Below are 16,394 nucleotides of genomic sequence, written 5' to 3'. Positions count from 1 at the left end.
CGCTTCCAATATCTTTGGACATGCAAAGGGCAATTAATTAAACTTACAACTATTATGTCATGAAAGATTGTTGATATATTAAAGATGGCGACGAGTGATCTAAAATCAGCATAAAACAACAAGTTAGTTCAGAGGCTGGAGGGGTTGTCTTTTGTCATAGTCCCAACATTAACTAATTAAAAGGGTGACATATCGATTTATTAGCTTGGGTTGGTCCTTCTCTCAACAGATTAAGCTTTTGGCTTGTGAGCCCACGACAAGTGATATTAGAGCCAAGCTCATCATGCATTATCAACTCTATTAGTTATGTAGGCTTCTAATTGAGGGATACTGGGACTAAAGAGCACCCGGTAGGGTTGAGTAGGATCTGGGCCATGCATGAGCTCCCCCCCTTCTCTCTCTGTCGATCTAGGAGCCAAACGTGATGGGGCGTATCAAGAATATGTGACAAGTTAGGTGAGGGAATAGATTAGGTGTATATATAGCAGTGGACATACTATTCCTCATTCGTATCATGGCCCACCCTTGTCCTCAATGTTTCGTTACTAAGTTCCTGGGCTATTCCTCTTGGCCCATTGTGGTCTGAAGCGACTTGCCGGTTCTTATCACACTTGTCCTCGGTCCTTTGGCAGTCTGAGTGGGCTTGGCAGCTTTAGCACGCAGCATCTGGAGCTCCCAACCGCGGGTGACAAATCTTAACTCTCACCATAGTTTTGCTCAATTTACAAGTGACAAGTTAGAGATGGAGATGGATCTGTAGCGATCAGTCCCGTTTTTCCCTTAAAACATTTGCACCTCTACGTAATGAAAAAACGAATGCGAAATTTCAAGTTTAAGAATATCATATTAACTGGATCATGATCAGAGAAGAAAATATCAGATAATCTGCCCAACTTGTGACGAGTACTGCATCAGGCCATCATTTTAGAAAACATTCTCCGGGAATGATGGTTTTAGGAAACTTGGGATGTTCGGTTTGTAGTTGAAATTAAAATTGGAATGAGAATCAAAATAGATTGAAATCAAATTTGGAATAGTCAAATTTTTTGAAATATTTAATATATAATTAAAATTAGAATAAAAATTTAAATTCTTAAAAAGGGATAAAAATTCAATTTCAACTAGATTGAATCATTTCCATTCATCTGAGACTCTTTTCAATCAAATAATTAAAATGAGAACCATCTATTTTCATTTTAATTTTAAATTTCAACTCTGGTCAATGAACATCATCTTCGTACCTTAGCTCCAAAGACATACGGAGAAAATTTAGTTATACCTGCCAGGCCGGTGATGGAGAACCTTACAACCTCAATAAAAATAAAAAGTGAATAATATAATAAAAAAATTATTTATATAGCTATATGCACCATATAGCTATATAAATAATCATTAACAGTCGCTGATTACTATAAACTCCTTTATCAAGTATACATCCTAATACATTATTATAGAAATCAGTGGTTATGATAAGCGGTTTATACGGTCATGCGTGTCACAAGCACTGTAGGCAATAATTTCTTCAAGCCGGTCTGCATTACCCGTTCCATTACCTGGTGCCGGTGTGGCACCTGACGATACTCCCACCCCTGCCACGTGGAACGGTAAACCAACTGGCGACGAAAGCGGGCGATGTTCACGGGATGCTAGCGGGAAAGTGGAGCACCTTTGCTTTCGGACGCCTCTCACCACTACAGCTGGCGGCCACGTGGCAATGCCTCAATCCTCGCGCCAACTGCCGGGTTTTATTTATTTAAAAAACATCTTTTTGAACTCGTGGCGTCCAGCACACACCACCCATGCCTCGTTTCCAAACCAAGAAGAAGAAACCGCACCACCCCCTTCCTTACCTATACCACCACGTTTTCTGCTATTTTTTAACCGTGTCCTCCTGGTTTCGGCTCTCCTCCAACTCGAAGAACCAATAATCGGCAATAGAATACCAAAGACTCCACTGGATACCGACATGCCGTTCTCCGTCCTCGTCTTCTCCTGCGAAGCAGAAGATTTTGGCCGGTTTCCCATTCCTAGAACCCACTAACGACATCAACATCAACAAGGTACCCATTGTAACTCCACTTGTATTATTGTTTTCCAGTTCCCAATTCGTTTTGCTCCGTTGGCTCTGAGACCCTAAACCCCCATGGGGAGATGGTTAGGTAGTTTCATAAATAAAACCAATAAAACTGCATCACCTTTTTTTCGTTCCTGGTTGGTTTATGCCGTTACCTAATCTAGGTAGGCTACAGGCGATCAAGGATAAGAAGGAGAGCGGCGCATGGAAGGAGGAGAACGAGGGATGGGGGCCCGGCAGCGGTGGAGGAGGTTCAAAGACCGGCTGCGATTCAAGGGTGTCGCCTGGTGCGGCAGCCCCTGGGCACGCTCCCGCGCCGCCCACAGCCGTTCCCGCTCCCCCTACGATGCCTCCACCGCCTCATCCCAAGAGGACGCCGCCTCCGCCGCCGCAGCGGAGAGAGGGGGGCCGAGGTACTGGCGGGAGGCGGCTGCGGCGGCGCGGTACCGGAGGGAGAGCGATCAGGACTTCGGGTGCATCCTGGACCAGGCGCCGGCGGGGGATGCGGTGTCGGCGATCGACGAGGAGGAGGAGGATGAGATGAACCTGGCGATGGCGCTGGCGGCGGAGCGGCAGCTGAGGGCGGCGGAGAGGGACATGACGATGACGCCGTTCTCGGAGGGGTTGTCGCTGATGAGGCTGATGAAGGAAGGGGAGGAGGAGAAGAAGAGAGAGGAGGAGGAGGAGGAGGAGGAGGAAGGGAGGGAGTGGTGGGGGTGCTGCGTGTGTATGGGGAGGCGGAAGGGGGCGGCGTTCATCCCGTGCGGGCACACCTTCTGCAGGGTGTGCGCGCGGGAGCTGTGGATCACCCGGGGATCGTGCCCGCTTTGCAACCAGTTGATCCTTGAGACGCTCGACATCTACTGATGGATCGTTCCGTGCTTTAACTTTTGGCTACTAGCTTCGTGGTGCTGCCCGCTCTATCCTGCGTACTTTTTTTTTTTTTTTTTGCATTGAAGTCGAAGCTATTAATTTATTTTTTTTAAAAAAATCGAGACTAATGGCATATCACCATCAGTCACCAGTTGTATTAAAGTCGAAGCTATTTATGATTCATCGAACGGTGCGAAGTGTTCTCCTTTGTTTTCTTGCTCTTTACTTCGTTTTCAATGAGGGGTAGGGGTATTCCGAGGGCTCATTTACGTCTTTGCTGGCCGTTCTACCATCGGGAACTCTGCTATATTTATGGATGCTTACGGTTTTCATGTGTACGAGGAGGATCTACAATTTAACGGAGTCCACAACATCCAGTTTAATTATTAATAGATTATTAGTATATGGATGTATAACATACAGGGATCGGATTGTAGGTTTTCCATCATAGATCAAAAGCGGATATTAGACCGTAGGTTTTCCATCATAGATCAAAAGCGGATATTAGACTATCCAGTAGTAAATCATTCTTTCGCGTGGATGATACAATCCGAACCTGTCTTATGTAATTTTGTCTTTTTAAAATATTACCTGCATGCTTTACCCAAAAGAATAAGATTACCCACAAGGTGTTCTTAATTAAAAACTGCTTATAAGGGGTAGAATCAAATGCTCTGTAATAATAATTAAGTATTACTCACAAGATATTGTCAAATATTGCTTACAAGAAGTAGACGTTTGAGGATTTCTTCCAATGGCCTTGTAAAGATATCATCATCGTAACGTAAAGAGAGATGGCTTTCCCGCTATTTCATTAGAAAGAAAAAAAGTGCTCTCATTTTACTGAATGTAGCCCGATTTATGAAGTAGCCAGTGTATATTTCAAATCTAAAATGAGATCAAGAGAAGCCTAGAGATACATTGCTTAGGCCCCATTTTTTACAATAGCTACTTGATAAAAAAATATTCTTTTCTAACAAAATCGAATGGTCAGATTGATCAGATGGATTTAGTTAAATATCTTACAATTAAGTACTTAAAATCTCTAGTGGGAGCAAAGAAGAATGAAGAGGGACAAGATGCAAGCAAAATCAATAATAAATAAGGAAAATCCAGAGATTTTTTTGAGAACAAAAGTATACTATTTACAATCAATAGAATGCATCATTGACTCCATAGTTCTCCAGAAAACTTAGAAACTCCAAGTCAGAAATAAAGGTAAGGTACATCGATATATACATTGTCCAAAAATGATGATGGGTGTTGCTGCTGTCATTTTAGTCTCAAAGTCACGGGTGTGCTAGAGAGAGAGAGAGAGAGAGGGAGCAGTTTTTATACCACCAATGTCTTGGAATTGCAGCAATTGCGGGCATGTTATGTTGCCTGATCCTCAACTATTCTCCATTTTCATGATATGTTGCAACTTTTATTTTTTTTTGGGGATCCATTTAATTTTCCTAGATAGATTTGAATAAACTACTGCATAGCACTCTAGCTTCAAGCCACTCTGTACCTATACGAATTCTAGGATTGGATGTAATGTGCTGGCTAAAGGTTTGGCTTCCTATCATTATTAGACCTACAAATGTCTCAATTTTGTTGAACGACAATCTCTACAAATTTGTAATTAGAGGTCTCATCCATGAGACTAGACAAAGCGGTGGCTTAAAAGCATAACGCATTTAATCCGGTAGACCGTGCCCTTAGTGTTCGTAGCCTGACAACCTTCAGATGATCAGCTGCAAGCGCTACATGCATGGTCTACGTGTACCTAGCGCGGCGGATTTTTTTTTTGAATAATATATTTTTAATAAAAAATTTTAAAAATATCGTGATTCAAAAATTATTAACCAAACTACCATTGATGGGGCACGTAGGATAAATTCATGGGTTCAACATAGATAATTTATAGGTTGAACCCATGAATTCTGTGATCCAGCATTGCACGAATTAACCAAATGAATTCGTGGCTTGAACCGACGAATTCATTATCAATAATTTTTTTTAAAAAAAATTTAAGTAAAATTCATGGGTTGAACCCATGAATTCAAGCTTTCGTGGGTTCAACCCACGAATTGGTTTCGAATTTCCAATCAATTCGTAGGTTGAACCCACGAATTCAAGAATTCATGGGTTCAACCCACAAATTCATTCAAAATTTTCATCCGTTACATGAATTCGTGAGAACCCATAAATTCATTCAAATTTTTTGCCCGTTGTATGAAGTACTCTTGAATTCGTGGGTTTAACCCACAAATTCATACCCTTTAAATCCACACCCCACCCTCCTATCTTAAAATCCACTCCTCATCCTTCCTACTCCTTATTGAGATTTTTAGAAATTTTCTTGCATTTGTCAATAAATTCTGATCCCCTTTTTAAAATCAATTATGGCTTTCAAAAAAAAAAAAGTTTTATCAAAAAGAAAGAGGGCTCGAGTAGAGAAAGGAAAGCAACTATCTCATAGGTATGAAGAGTCCTTGTTTCTAGATAGTGAGTGTAGTAAAAAATTTCAATCAAACTTTTCTGAAAGAAAAATTGTAGGAGGTAGAATAGTTGATTTAAATAGTTTTAGTAATTTTCGTATTAAATTTTTATTTGAAATGATGGATTGGCTATCTATGATTACGCTCAACAAGCTAACGTATCCTACTCTGGTTCACTATTTTTATAATAATTTTAGTTTTAATAGTAAGTCTTGTTCCATTTCATCGTATGTTAAAGGACAATTGATCGAATTTGACTGTGAAGTTTTAGGTCAAATTTTAGATATTCCATCAGATAGCGATAGATTTTTCAATAGTAGTACTATTTAGAATCATCCAGTATTAGACTATACTTCCAGTGTTAGAACTATTTTTGACGACCATATAAGTGCGACCGCTAAACCTGATGCAAATCTATTACCACTTGAAACTAGATTAATCTATCATATTTTTACGTTTAATTTTCTGTCTAGAGGAGGTCATAGAGAATATGTATCATATTTAGATGTTTATCTCCTTAAAATGGTTCTTTCAGGTGATAGGGTTAATTTGCCCTATTTAATGATGTTTTATATGAATGAATATTTTCAAAGTTCAAAAACCATCTTGCCATATGGAGCTGTTCTGATTGCTATACTCGAGGCATTTGATGTCTACATCATGGCTGATGATGAAGTTGTCAAGGTTAAACATAGTGATATTTACAATCATGTATCTCTGAGACGTATGGGGTATACATTTCATGATGGGGTTTGGATGCATACGTCTACAGTAGATGAAGAAGAACATGGCGGTGAAGGAGGTGATCAGCCTACCGACAGAGAACAGCCCACAAATGCTACACAGTCCGATCAGCAGTCATCCGATCAGCATGCATTATCTGCTCGCATAGATGCATTGGAGATATCTGTTAGCGAGAGATTTGCATATATGGATTCTCGGCTGGATGAGGGATTTGCACAGATGGGTGTCCAATTGGATGAGGGTTTTGAATGGTTTGATTAGTTCGTATAGCATTTTTATCGTCAATTTTCTCCACCACCACAAGATCCTACTTCGGATGATTAAACTTCAACGATTAGCAGCAGTACGTGAGGCTTGACCCGAAGATCTGTCATCTTCTTTATTTATGTTTAAATAAATGTACTTCGATTTGATGTAAGCATATATACTTTTCTTTTGTTGCTATCATTTTAGATGACAAATCTTGTAACCTGGCCAAAATTATGCAAAATTTAAGATATGATTTTATCAGCAAAGTGATTAATCAATAATTAGTGTCTAATGAATAATTATAAAAAAATTAAGAAAAAAATTTATAATTTAAGAAATATATTGAAAATTGGTTAAAAATTTACAATTTTAACAAAAAATTAACAAATTAGAAAAAATTGAATTGTGGCACGCAAGCCATCTGAGAATTTCGGTCAATCACTACAAACTGAACTGACCGATCGAGTTCGGAATCTCAGGATAGTCAACCACATGGCATGCAAGCCGTGCTGAACTGGTTGATCATTGAGAAATCTGATCCACCGCTACAAATCGAGCTGACTGATCGAGTTTGGAACCTCAAGTCGGTCGATCACATGGCACGCAAGCTGTGCCAAATTGGTCGACCGACTGAGAAATTTGGTCAACAGCTGCAAATCGAGCCGATCGATCGAGTTCGAAATCTCAGGCCGGTCGACCATGTGGCACGCAAGCCATGCCGAACCGATCGATCGCCTGAGAATTTCAATCGATTGCGGCCCATCGAGTCAATCGATCGACCCTGGGATGTTAGGCCGGTCGACTGCAAGCAAAGGGAAGTGGTCTCTTGGTCGACCGGCCTAACATTTTGGGGTCGATCGGTTGGCTCGATGAGCAGCGATCGATCAAAATTCTCAGACGGTCGATCAGTTCAGCATGGCTTGCGTGCCACGTGGTCGATCGGCTTGAGGATCCGAAGTCAACCGGTCGGCTCGGTTTGTAGTGGTCGACTGAAATTCTCAGTCGGTTGATCGGTTCGGCACGGCTTGCGTGCCATGTGGGCGATCGGCTTGAGGATCCGTACTTGATTTGTAGTGATCGATTGATCGGTTCGGCACGACTTGGTGCCACGTGGTTGATCGGCCTGAGAATCTGAACTCGATCGATCGGCTTGATTTGCAGCGATCGATCGAAATTCTTAGCTGGTCGATCAGTTCGACATGGCTTGGTGCCACATGGTCGACCGGCCTGAGGATCCAGACTCGATCGGTCGGCTCGATTTGCAACGATCAATCGAAATTCTCCGACAATCGATCGGTTCGGCATGACTTGCATGCCACGTGGTCGACCGGCCTGAGGTTTCGGACTCGATCGATCGGCTTGATTCAGCACGGCTTGCATTCCATGTCATCGATCGGCCTACGGTTCCGAACTCGACCATCACCTAGTTTGCAGCGGTCGATCAAATTTTTCAAATGGTCGACCGGTTTGGCACGGCTTGCATGCCACGTCGTTGACCGACTTGTGGTTCCGGACTTGATCGATCGACTTGGTTTGCAGCAGTCGATCGGATTTCTTAGGTGATCGATTGGTTCGGCACGGCTTGCGTGTCACAGTTCAATATTTGATATTTTTTTAATTTTTTTATTAAATTATTAAGAGCATAATTTTTTTAGTTGTAAGTTGATGGTCTGATTAAAATGACATGCACTTTAAAAATCTAATACACTCATTGATGCAGAATTTTAATGTAATGAAAGATTTTCATTACTTCGATGTAATATAATAAAATATCCCATGACTTTCATATCCATATGTCCTACAAACATGAAAAAATAAAAATATATACATCATATTCCACAAGATGGTCTTCACTTCTTCCTTGCAAGTTGCACTAGACGATCCATATGTGGAGTCTCACTCGATCTTTCAGTACAATGCTCGTCTGGATCTTCGATCGGACCGTCGTGCTCCTCGGTATGATGCTCGCTCGAACCCTGAGTCGGTCTCTCATGCGACTCCGTACGATACTCCATCGAACCCTCACTCGATCCCTCATACTCGATCGCTGCATACTTAAAATGTACTATAGTCTACTCTGTGGACTGAAACTGGGTCATATCATCATGCATATACACGGACGAAGGCATATATGAACTGAATGATGAAAGATCTGGAATAAAAAATGATGATGAACAATATCGTCTGGTACCTCCTCTATGCAATGCAAGTGCTCCTGATGATGAGGGATGATGAAAGGTGAAGGAGTGGACTCTATAGTGCCATGGTCATGATCGTGGATATCGGTGGAGATACGAGCATGCTGTCAGACGGCATGGAGGCCTGAAGTACAAATATCCTGGATGAGCTGTCTGGATGTGGCTAACGAGTCTGGATGAGCCGAACGATGAATCCTTGTCAGACTGTCACTCTGACACAAACAACATACTCAGCAGTAGGCAAATAAGCATGTGTTAGTCATAGAAAATTACAGATAAAATATGAAACTTGACCAGATAGTCAATCATCGCTCCACCACGATAAATGAATCGATGCGTAATGTGATGATACCACTCCATATAGTCATCATAATAGTCCATCATACTGTCGGTCATTGGACCGTCTATAATATAATCCTGCCGACTCTGCCATATTGCAACCCACTGCTGATGAATTCTTCTCCAATCATGATCGGTGCGCCCTCGAAGGTCGATATGATGAAGTTTGGAATCCATATAACAAACCTCCAGAATACTCTGTCGTAATCTGAACTGGCACATCACTCTATTCGGATAGTGCCACTTGACAATAAAAAAGCATAGAAGTGTCATCCGACACCACCATATATGCTGTCCACTAAAACAAAAATTTGGTAGACCAGCTAGGACCAGAGGAGTATATGGCCGCCATATGATCTTTTCATCCACAGAATTAAGTATAAGTAGTATGAACATTGTCGTTCCAAGAGATTATCTAAATAATATAAATCGGTTATGTTTATACCTGCTCAAATCCGAGACGATCAAGATGAAGCTGATAACTCAGTAAAATATGGGTAGAAACCTCCGTCACCTCAAAAGTATCTCTTCACCTACATAATGAAATTATAATGGTACATATAAGTGTATTTCAAATATAAAAATTTAAAGTTTGAAGATTATAATGGCACATACAATTATATACCTCATGGCTAGAGGACCAGCTGGTAATGCATCTCCACCTTCCAAATCCATAATAGGATCTATAGGAGGCTGAAGTAACCGATGAGGAGCTATAAATGGAAACCTATCCCAGGTTCATACCTGGAGTAAAATCAAAAGTCTCGCAATATCATGTGCGTCTATCCTACTTGCCCTATAAAGCTCTCTATACAACCATGCTAAGCCCGCACTACCCCAGTTGTAGTGTCCTGCAGCCTCAAATCGACAATTTGTGGCAAAAATATTATATGCATCATGTTATTTGATTTATCTACATACAAACACTCCCAATTAGCTGCAGAATATATGCCCTAGCATAACGCTGTATGGCTAAATGTTTGCATTTAGTGGTAGCTCGAAAAACTGCTATCCCAACCATGCAAGATTCAATTGGTAACCCTTGAGTTTATCAGCAGATGGGACAACACCTAGCAAATCAAAGCATACCTGACGCCAGTCCTGTCGTGTGCTACCTATCACTGGAAGACCATCAATTGGTAAACCCAATTGAATATTGACATCCTCCAGTGTGATAGTGCACTCACCAGGTGGCAGATGAAATGTATAAGATTCTGGACGCCACCGCTTTACGAACGCGAAAGATCGAAATACATACCTGTCCATCCCAAATGGTGGAAGACTGATGAGATGTTTGAGCATATAAGACCGTCTGATCTACTGACCTTGGCTCCATGTGCACAATACTATAGAAGACATTTGTAAAAAAAAAATTTATTATTGAATCAAATAAATACATATTTGATATTCTATCAAAGAAACACATATTTGAAACAAGTCGGAATAAAAGTAGTACCACATTACAATTGATAATAACATAATTTTTTTTTGGTAATAATACAAGTTAGAATACAAAAGTTCATTGTCTGGTTCTCGGACATGTCCATCTGCTATGTCCAACTTTGCTATAATTTCGGCACCTAGTTCTGTTTCTGATTTCTGTCCAATCCATTTTATTCCTTAGTCTAGAAGATCGTGGTCTTCCCTTTGGTCGCAATTGTTTTTTCTGTGGTATAATGGTGATATCAGTTGTTTGTTGTGCTCAATAATCTGCATGAGAAATGGGTTGAAATTGATAGCTGTAACCACGATAATACTCCTCTAGTATGTAACACCGATCAACATATCGTCAAAAATTAATTGACACATGTGCACAGACAGCCATCACATGAGAACATGATAAATGATAACACTGTAATTTCTGACACATACATATACGCTCAGTAATCATACTATCTGCAAGCATATTAGCTTATTAGATCAAAAAATTAATTTTTATTTGTAATACATAACAACTTAAATATATTGATTCTACTAAAATCTACTATCACCTGAGTATTGTTGTCTTTATTGTTATACGGTCCACGGAATGCTGTTTGGACTTGAAATACTCCACTTGCTCCATCGAACTTTGTGACATTATGAGAAGTTGCTTTTGATTGGTTGGTAATCACACAAGTTCTAGCAAATGGAACAAATCTTTCACCTCTAGTTAATGCTCTATATGTCCAGACATGTCGATCATCAAAATATGATGCAAGTCGAAAAAATGTTAGTTGGACCAATGAAGTTACTGATAGAAAGTGTGTATTTTTCAGTACACCATTAAAACATTCAGATAAGTTAGTGGTCATCATTCCAAATCTTCGACCACCATCATGTGCACAAGGCTATTTCTCTACGAGAATTTCATTCAACCATTGAATAGCTTCCGAATTCACCTTTTCAATCTTCATCAAATATTTATTGAACTTTCAAAGTTATATTTGCATTCTGATTATTTTTACTAAATCTCTGGAGTCTCAGAATCGAGTATTGAAGTTACTCGCTATGCGGCGCAAACAATAAACATGATGTGCATCTGGAGGGTGCTAGCCAAGACGTTCATTCTGTAAAGCCGACAATATACCGGAATATTGATCTGAAATAATATACCACGACATGATGTAATACAACATCTAAGACAAGCCAAGAACCAGCCCCATGTATCAGTAGACTCTTCGTCCACTATAGCAAAGGCAAGTGGAAAATTTTGATTGTTTCCATCAACAACTGCTGCAATCATCAGCTTCTCTCGATATTTTTCATACATAAATGTAGCATCGATACTGATAATCGATTTACAGTGTTTGAAGTCTTCAATTGATGGTGCAAATGCCCAAAAAGCATGATCAAATATAGCCAATGGAGGATAACCGGTGGAAGTGCTGATGAACTTCACCCAAGAGCCGGGATTAAATTTCTGTATAGCACGTAACCATTTTGGCAATAGGTCATTTATCCCAGTCTCCATATATCAATGCCATTGCTTTTTGCTTTGCCTCCCATAATTTTCTATAACTAACCGTATAGTTGATTCTATTTTTAATAATTGCATCGATGCCAGCAATAGAAATTGTGGGCATTTCTTTTACAACATCTCGAATTTTATTGACAATAAAATTTAAATCAAGACCAGAATGATTCTGAGAAAGCATAGTCGAAACACATATATATGGACCGATATACGTTGTGATTTCAAAGTAATCATATCGCTTAACAGCTCGAAGAATCCAATTGCATTCTGATTATCTATTTTTGCATTTTACCATTCAAAGCTTTGGCTCCGACTCAACAACTCTAAATTCATAATGCCTCTCAATATGATACTGTTTTACTGTAGTTTGCAGTTCCGTCTTATCTGCAAAATGAAGTTCTTTTGACAACTCGGCACCTTTTTTTCAGCTGATGCACCGTGCCTCCAATCCAGAAGATTTTGATACATTAGCTGCCATCCAATCAATTGATCTAAATATTCCAGAAGGAGCTTCAAATATCCCTAAACTTGAGTGCTCTTCCACAGGTCCGCACTCTATATTAGTAGAAATACCAGCTTTCTGAGGATAGAAGTCCATCTCATCTCTACTTCGTATGTCATCTTCCTCAAATAGCCGATTATCTATATGCACTATATCATCGACAGGTATATAAATTGATGATTTTCTGATAGTGACACTTACCACATCAGGATCTACTACAGAAAATTGATCCTCTGCATGTCTGGAACTTTGAGTCCCTGGTACATGGTCAGTGCCCTGAACTATTATAGATGGACTGATCTGTTCAGTATCCCGAGTTATTCTAGATGGACCGATCTATTGAATACCCTGAGTTGTTCTTATATCTCTATCGGCCACTTCATAATCATTCTGTTCAGCTTCAATAGGCTATACTTCTAGATACAACTCTGCACCCGATAAACATGGGTGTAAACTAGCCATTGAAAAAATTATTTTAATATCTTCATTTTCAATAATCGAAATAGGTTCATATTTTAATAATATTGACTGTACAACCTGTGGATATCTATATATTATCGTGAGTCTATTCTTATTTTTGTCTACATGAAAGACTCTACATAATTTATTCTCCAACTCTTCAAATCTAATTCCAGGTTTAATTCTAATTGCCTTATGAGGATGACCAACGTATTCAATGCCATTTAGTCCATAAATTATAGAACCATTTATATAGCATAAGGTCGTGATATTTTCTTCCATCACTACATATATAACAAATACAATAATTTTAGCATACTCTACATAAAATTATCAATTAAATACAAAATAAAGTAAACTACATAGCTCAAAGTCAGTAATTAAAATAAAATATTTAATAATAATTCACTTAAATAAATTATATAACTCAATAATTTTTTTATAATATTATAAAATTTTACATACTTAAAAAAATTATAATTATTAATTTTATTTTCACTTATAACAATTCAAATTTTTTACAATATTATAAAATTTTAAATACTTAAAAAAATTTATAATTACTAATTTTATTTTTTTCACTTATAACAATTCAAAAAAATATAATATTATAAAATTTTACATACTTTAAAAATATTATAATTAATAATTTTATTTTTTACTTATGATAATTCAAAAAATTATAATATTATAAAATTTTACATACTTATAAAAATTTTATAATTATTAATTTTATTTTTTCACTTATAATAATTCAAAAGATTATGATATTATAAAATTTTACATACTTAAAAAAATTTTATAATTATTTATTTTATTTTTTTACAATTCAAAAAATTAAACAATAACATAAAAAAAAAACCTGTATAGCCGGCGAGGGGAGAGGGGGTCTTGGTGGCACAACCACTGGATGAACGACAGCCGGAGGGGAAGGAGGGAACCGTGGAGGGGGGTGGCGGGTGGGGAGGACCTTAGAGGGGGGTGGCGGTTGGAGGGGGTTGGCAGTCGGGGAGGACCATGGAGGGGGGTGGCAGGCGGGGAGGACCATGGAGGGGGGCAGCGACCGGGGGGAATGGTGGAGTGAGGTGGCGGGCAGGGGGACCGTGGAAGGGGGAGGGGCCCAGAGAAGCCCACACTTGTCAGAGGGGAGGGGAGCACTGGAGGGTAAGGGAGGGATCCGACGGCCACGATCCGAGCCGACACCTCTATCGGAGGGAGGGGAGCAATACGGTCAGAGGGCAGGGAGGTGGGGACTGGCGTTGGGGCCAGGGAGGATGGGAACGTGACCCCAGATCATGATTTAAAAAAAAAAAAAATGAATTCGTGCGTTGAAAGCATGAGAATTAGGCTGATTTCGTATCTTCAACACACAAACTCAAACTTTAATTTCGTGCTCCAATGCCATGTGGAGCATCAAGGTATGTGCATGTAGGCCATGTAGCCAATGAATTCGGGGGTTCAACTCATAAATTTTTCATATGGACTGTGAATTCGTGGGTTGAACTTATGAATTTATCTGACGCGGCTCATTCACGGTAGTTTGGTAAATAATTTTTTGGCCGCCGTATTTTCAATTTTTTTTTTAAAATACATTATTTCAAAAAAAAAATCCTAGCATGGCCGGTCACATGCTGCCATGAACATTTACAAGGTTATGTGACATGCAGGCATACTGATCGTCTTCAATGTCAACTGTTTTAGAAGCCTAGGAGCCTTTGTAACACTACATGCTCGTAGCAAGCAGATTATGATTGGATGCAAGCATGAATGCCCCATGTGGTCCCTTGCATGATCACATGCTGCCATGATAAAGTCCAAGTTTACGTTCTCATTTAGATATTGCATGTCTTTCTCCAGTTAGCTGGTTCAGAATGATACGAGTGAAATGGAATTTGGCCACCTTTTCTTGAGCCCAATCAGGCTTGGTTGCGTGATGCATGTATGCTTGGCAAATCACGTATGAGGGATTGAGAATCTAGGTTTTGCTCGTAATTGCGTAGATTTAACTTAGCGCTACCACGCGGCGGGACCAGTTTCAGAATCACTTTTGGTCCACCTTGTACTTGCTCCCTTGGGGTTGGGTGGTTCTCAGCCTAACACTAGTTGGGCCACAATGGGTTGAGCTACACATCCCAGATCTAAAAAAAAAATTCTCTTCATGTGTAAATATAATAATATACGTCCGTTGGACACGATTTATATATACTCATGAAGATTGTTTAATCTTATTACTTATATCGAGAATTTTTTTTGTACATCATGGGCAGTGCAGAACATGGACACCACCCATAGTGATTGGCACACGCACGGGACTGGGGCACGGCGCATGAAAAAAAAAAAAAATTTCTTCCGACTCCGCACGTGAACCAATCACCACAGATGATGCACGTGGTTCTGCACCACTCGCGGTTCATAAAGAATTTTACTGCTTACCTCATACCTAATGGGCTAGTTGGTAGTACACCACCATCAGCTAGATCCATAATAAGATCTACAATAGACCGACCTAATCTCTGTGATGCTATAAAAGAAAACCTATCCCATGCCCATAACTGCAATAATATCAGGGGTCTGGCTATTTCATGTGCATCTTTTCGACTGGCCCTACATATCTTTCTATACAACCATGCAAGGCCGGCACTGCCCCAACTATAGTGTCTCGCAGTCTCAAAGTTCTTAAGTAAAGATAAAAACATAATATGTACCAAATTATTAAATTTATCTCCGAACAGACACCCATCTATGAGCTGCAGAATATATGTCCTAGCATAACACTGTATCGCAAACTCATCGACATTGAAGGATAACTCAGTAAACTGTTCTCCTAACAAGATCATACTAAGCCGCGACCCCTAGAGTCTACCCGGAGGTGGGACAACACCTAATAAATCTAAACAAACCTGGTGCCAATCTTGTCATATATTGCGTATCAACGGTAGTCCATCCATAGACAATCCGAGCTGGATAAAGACATCCTGCGATGTGATGATGCATCCCTCTGAGATAGATGAAATGCATGAGTCTCTGGCCGCCACCTTTTTACCAATGCTGTGATCCAGTGCCAATCAAGTTGTATGAACCGATTCGATTTAATCCATAAAATCCAATCTGGCGTAGATATAGCACAATGCATCCATCCAATTACATCGACCTACACAATGCTAGCTCCCTCCAACGACAGTTGAGAAACCTCAGCTCCTCACAATAATAAGTAAAAAATGATGTATGAAAATTAATGGAATATAATAAACTTTTTTAAGAAAATATTAATGATATAAATACGTACCTTACCATCCCATATTGTCGATGATCGATGAGTAGTCTGGTCATATAATACAGAATCATCTACTGGCCCTGGATCCATGTATATGATCTACTACAAGAATTGAACAATAATTAGTACAAATGTTTTATAAATAAATTTATTTTAATAATTTTAATTGGTTGCATTGCAATGTAGTGCTTATCAAACAAGAAATACTTTCATTACAACTCAACATAATATAACATATCT

General features: G+C 39.5%; 1 protein-coding gene across 5 annotated transcripts; it reads left to right on the top strand.

The window, feature by feature from the left end:
* Positions 1-1,558: 1,558 nt before the first annotated feature.
* Positions 1,559-3,153, top strand: LOC105061030 (uncharacterized). 5 transcript variants are annotated; one of them, XM_010944946.4, is made up of 2 exons: positions 1,559-2,060; positions 2,239-3,152. In XM_010944946.4, exon 2 carries the CDS (start codon positions 2,279-2,281, stop codon positions 2,939-2,941), a length of 663 nt encoding a protein of 220 aa, XP_010943248.1. In that variant the 5' UTR covers positions 1,559-2,060; positions 2,239-2,278; the 3' UTR covers positions 2,942-3,152. The 5 variants fall into 5 exon arrangements, with proteins under 5 accessions (XP_010943248.1, XP_010943251.1, XP_010943250.1 ...); XM_010944949.4 differs by having other exon boundaries at positions 1,560-2,060; positions 2,250-3,152; XM_010944948.4 differs by having other exon boundaries at positions 1,560-2,060; positions 2,243-3,152.
* The last annotated feature ends 13,241 nt before the right edge of the window (positions 3,154-16,394 follow it).

Source organism: Elaeis guineensis, chromosome 1 (assembly GCF_000442705.2).
Source record: "Elaeis guineensis isolate ETL-2024a chromosome 1, EG11, whole genome shotgun sequence".
Classification (NCBI taxonomy): Eukaryota; Viridiplantae; Streptophyta; class Magnoliopsida; order Arecales; family Arecaceae; genus Elaeis; species Elaeis guineensis.
This window is presented reverse-complemented; position numbering and strand designations above follow the sequence as displayed.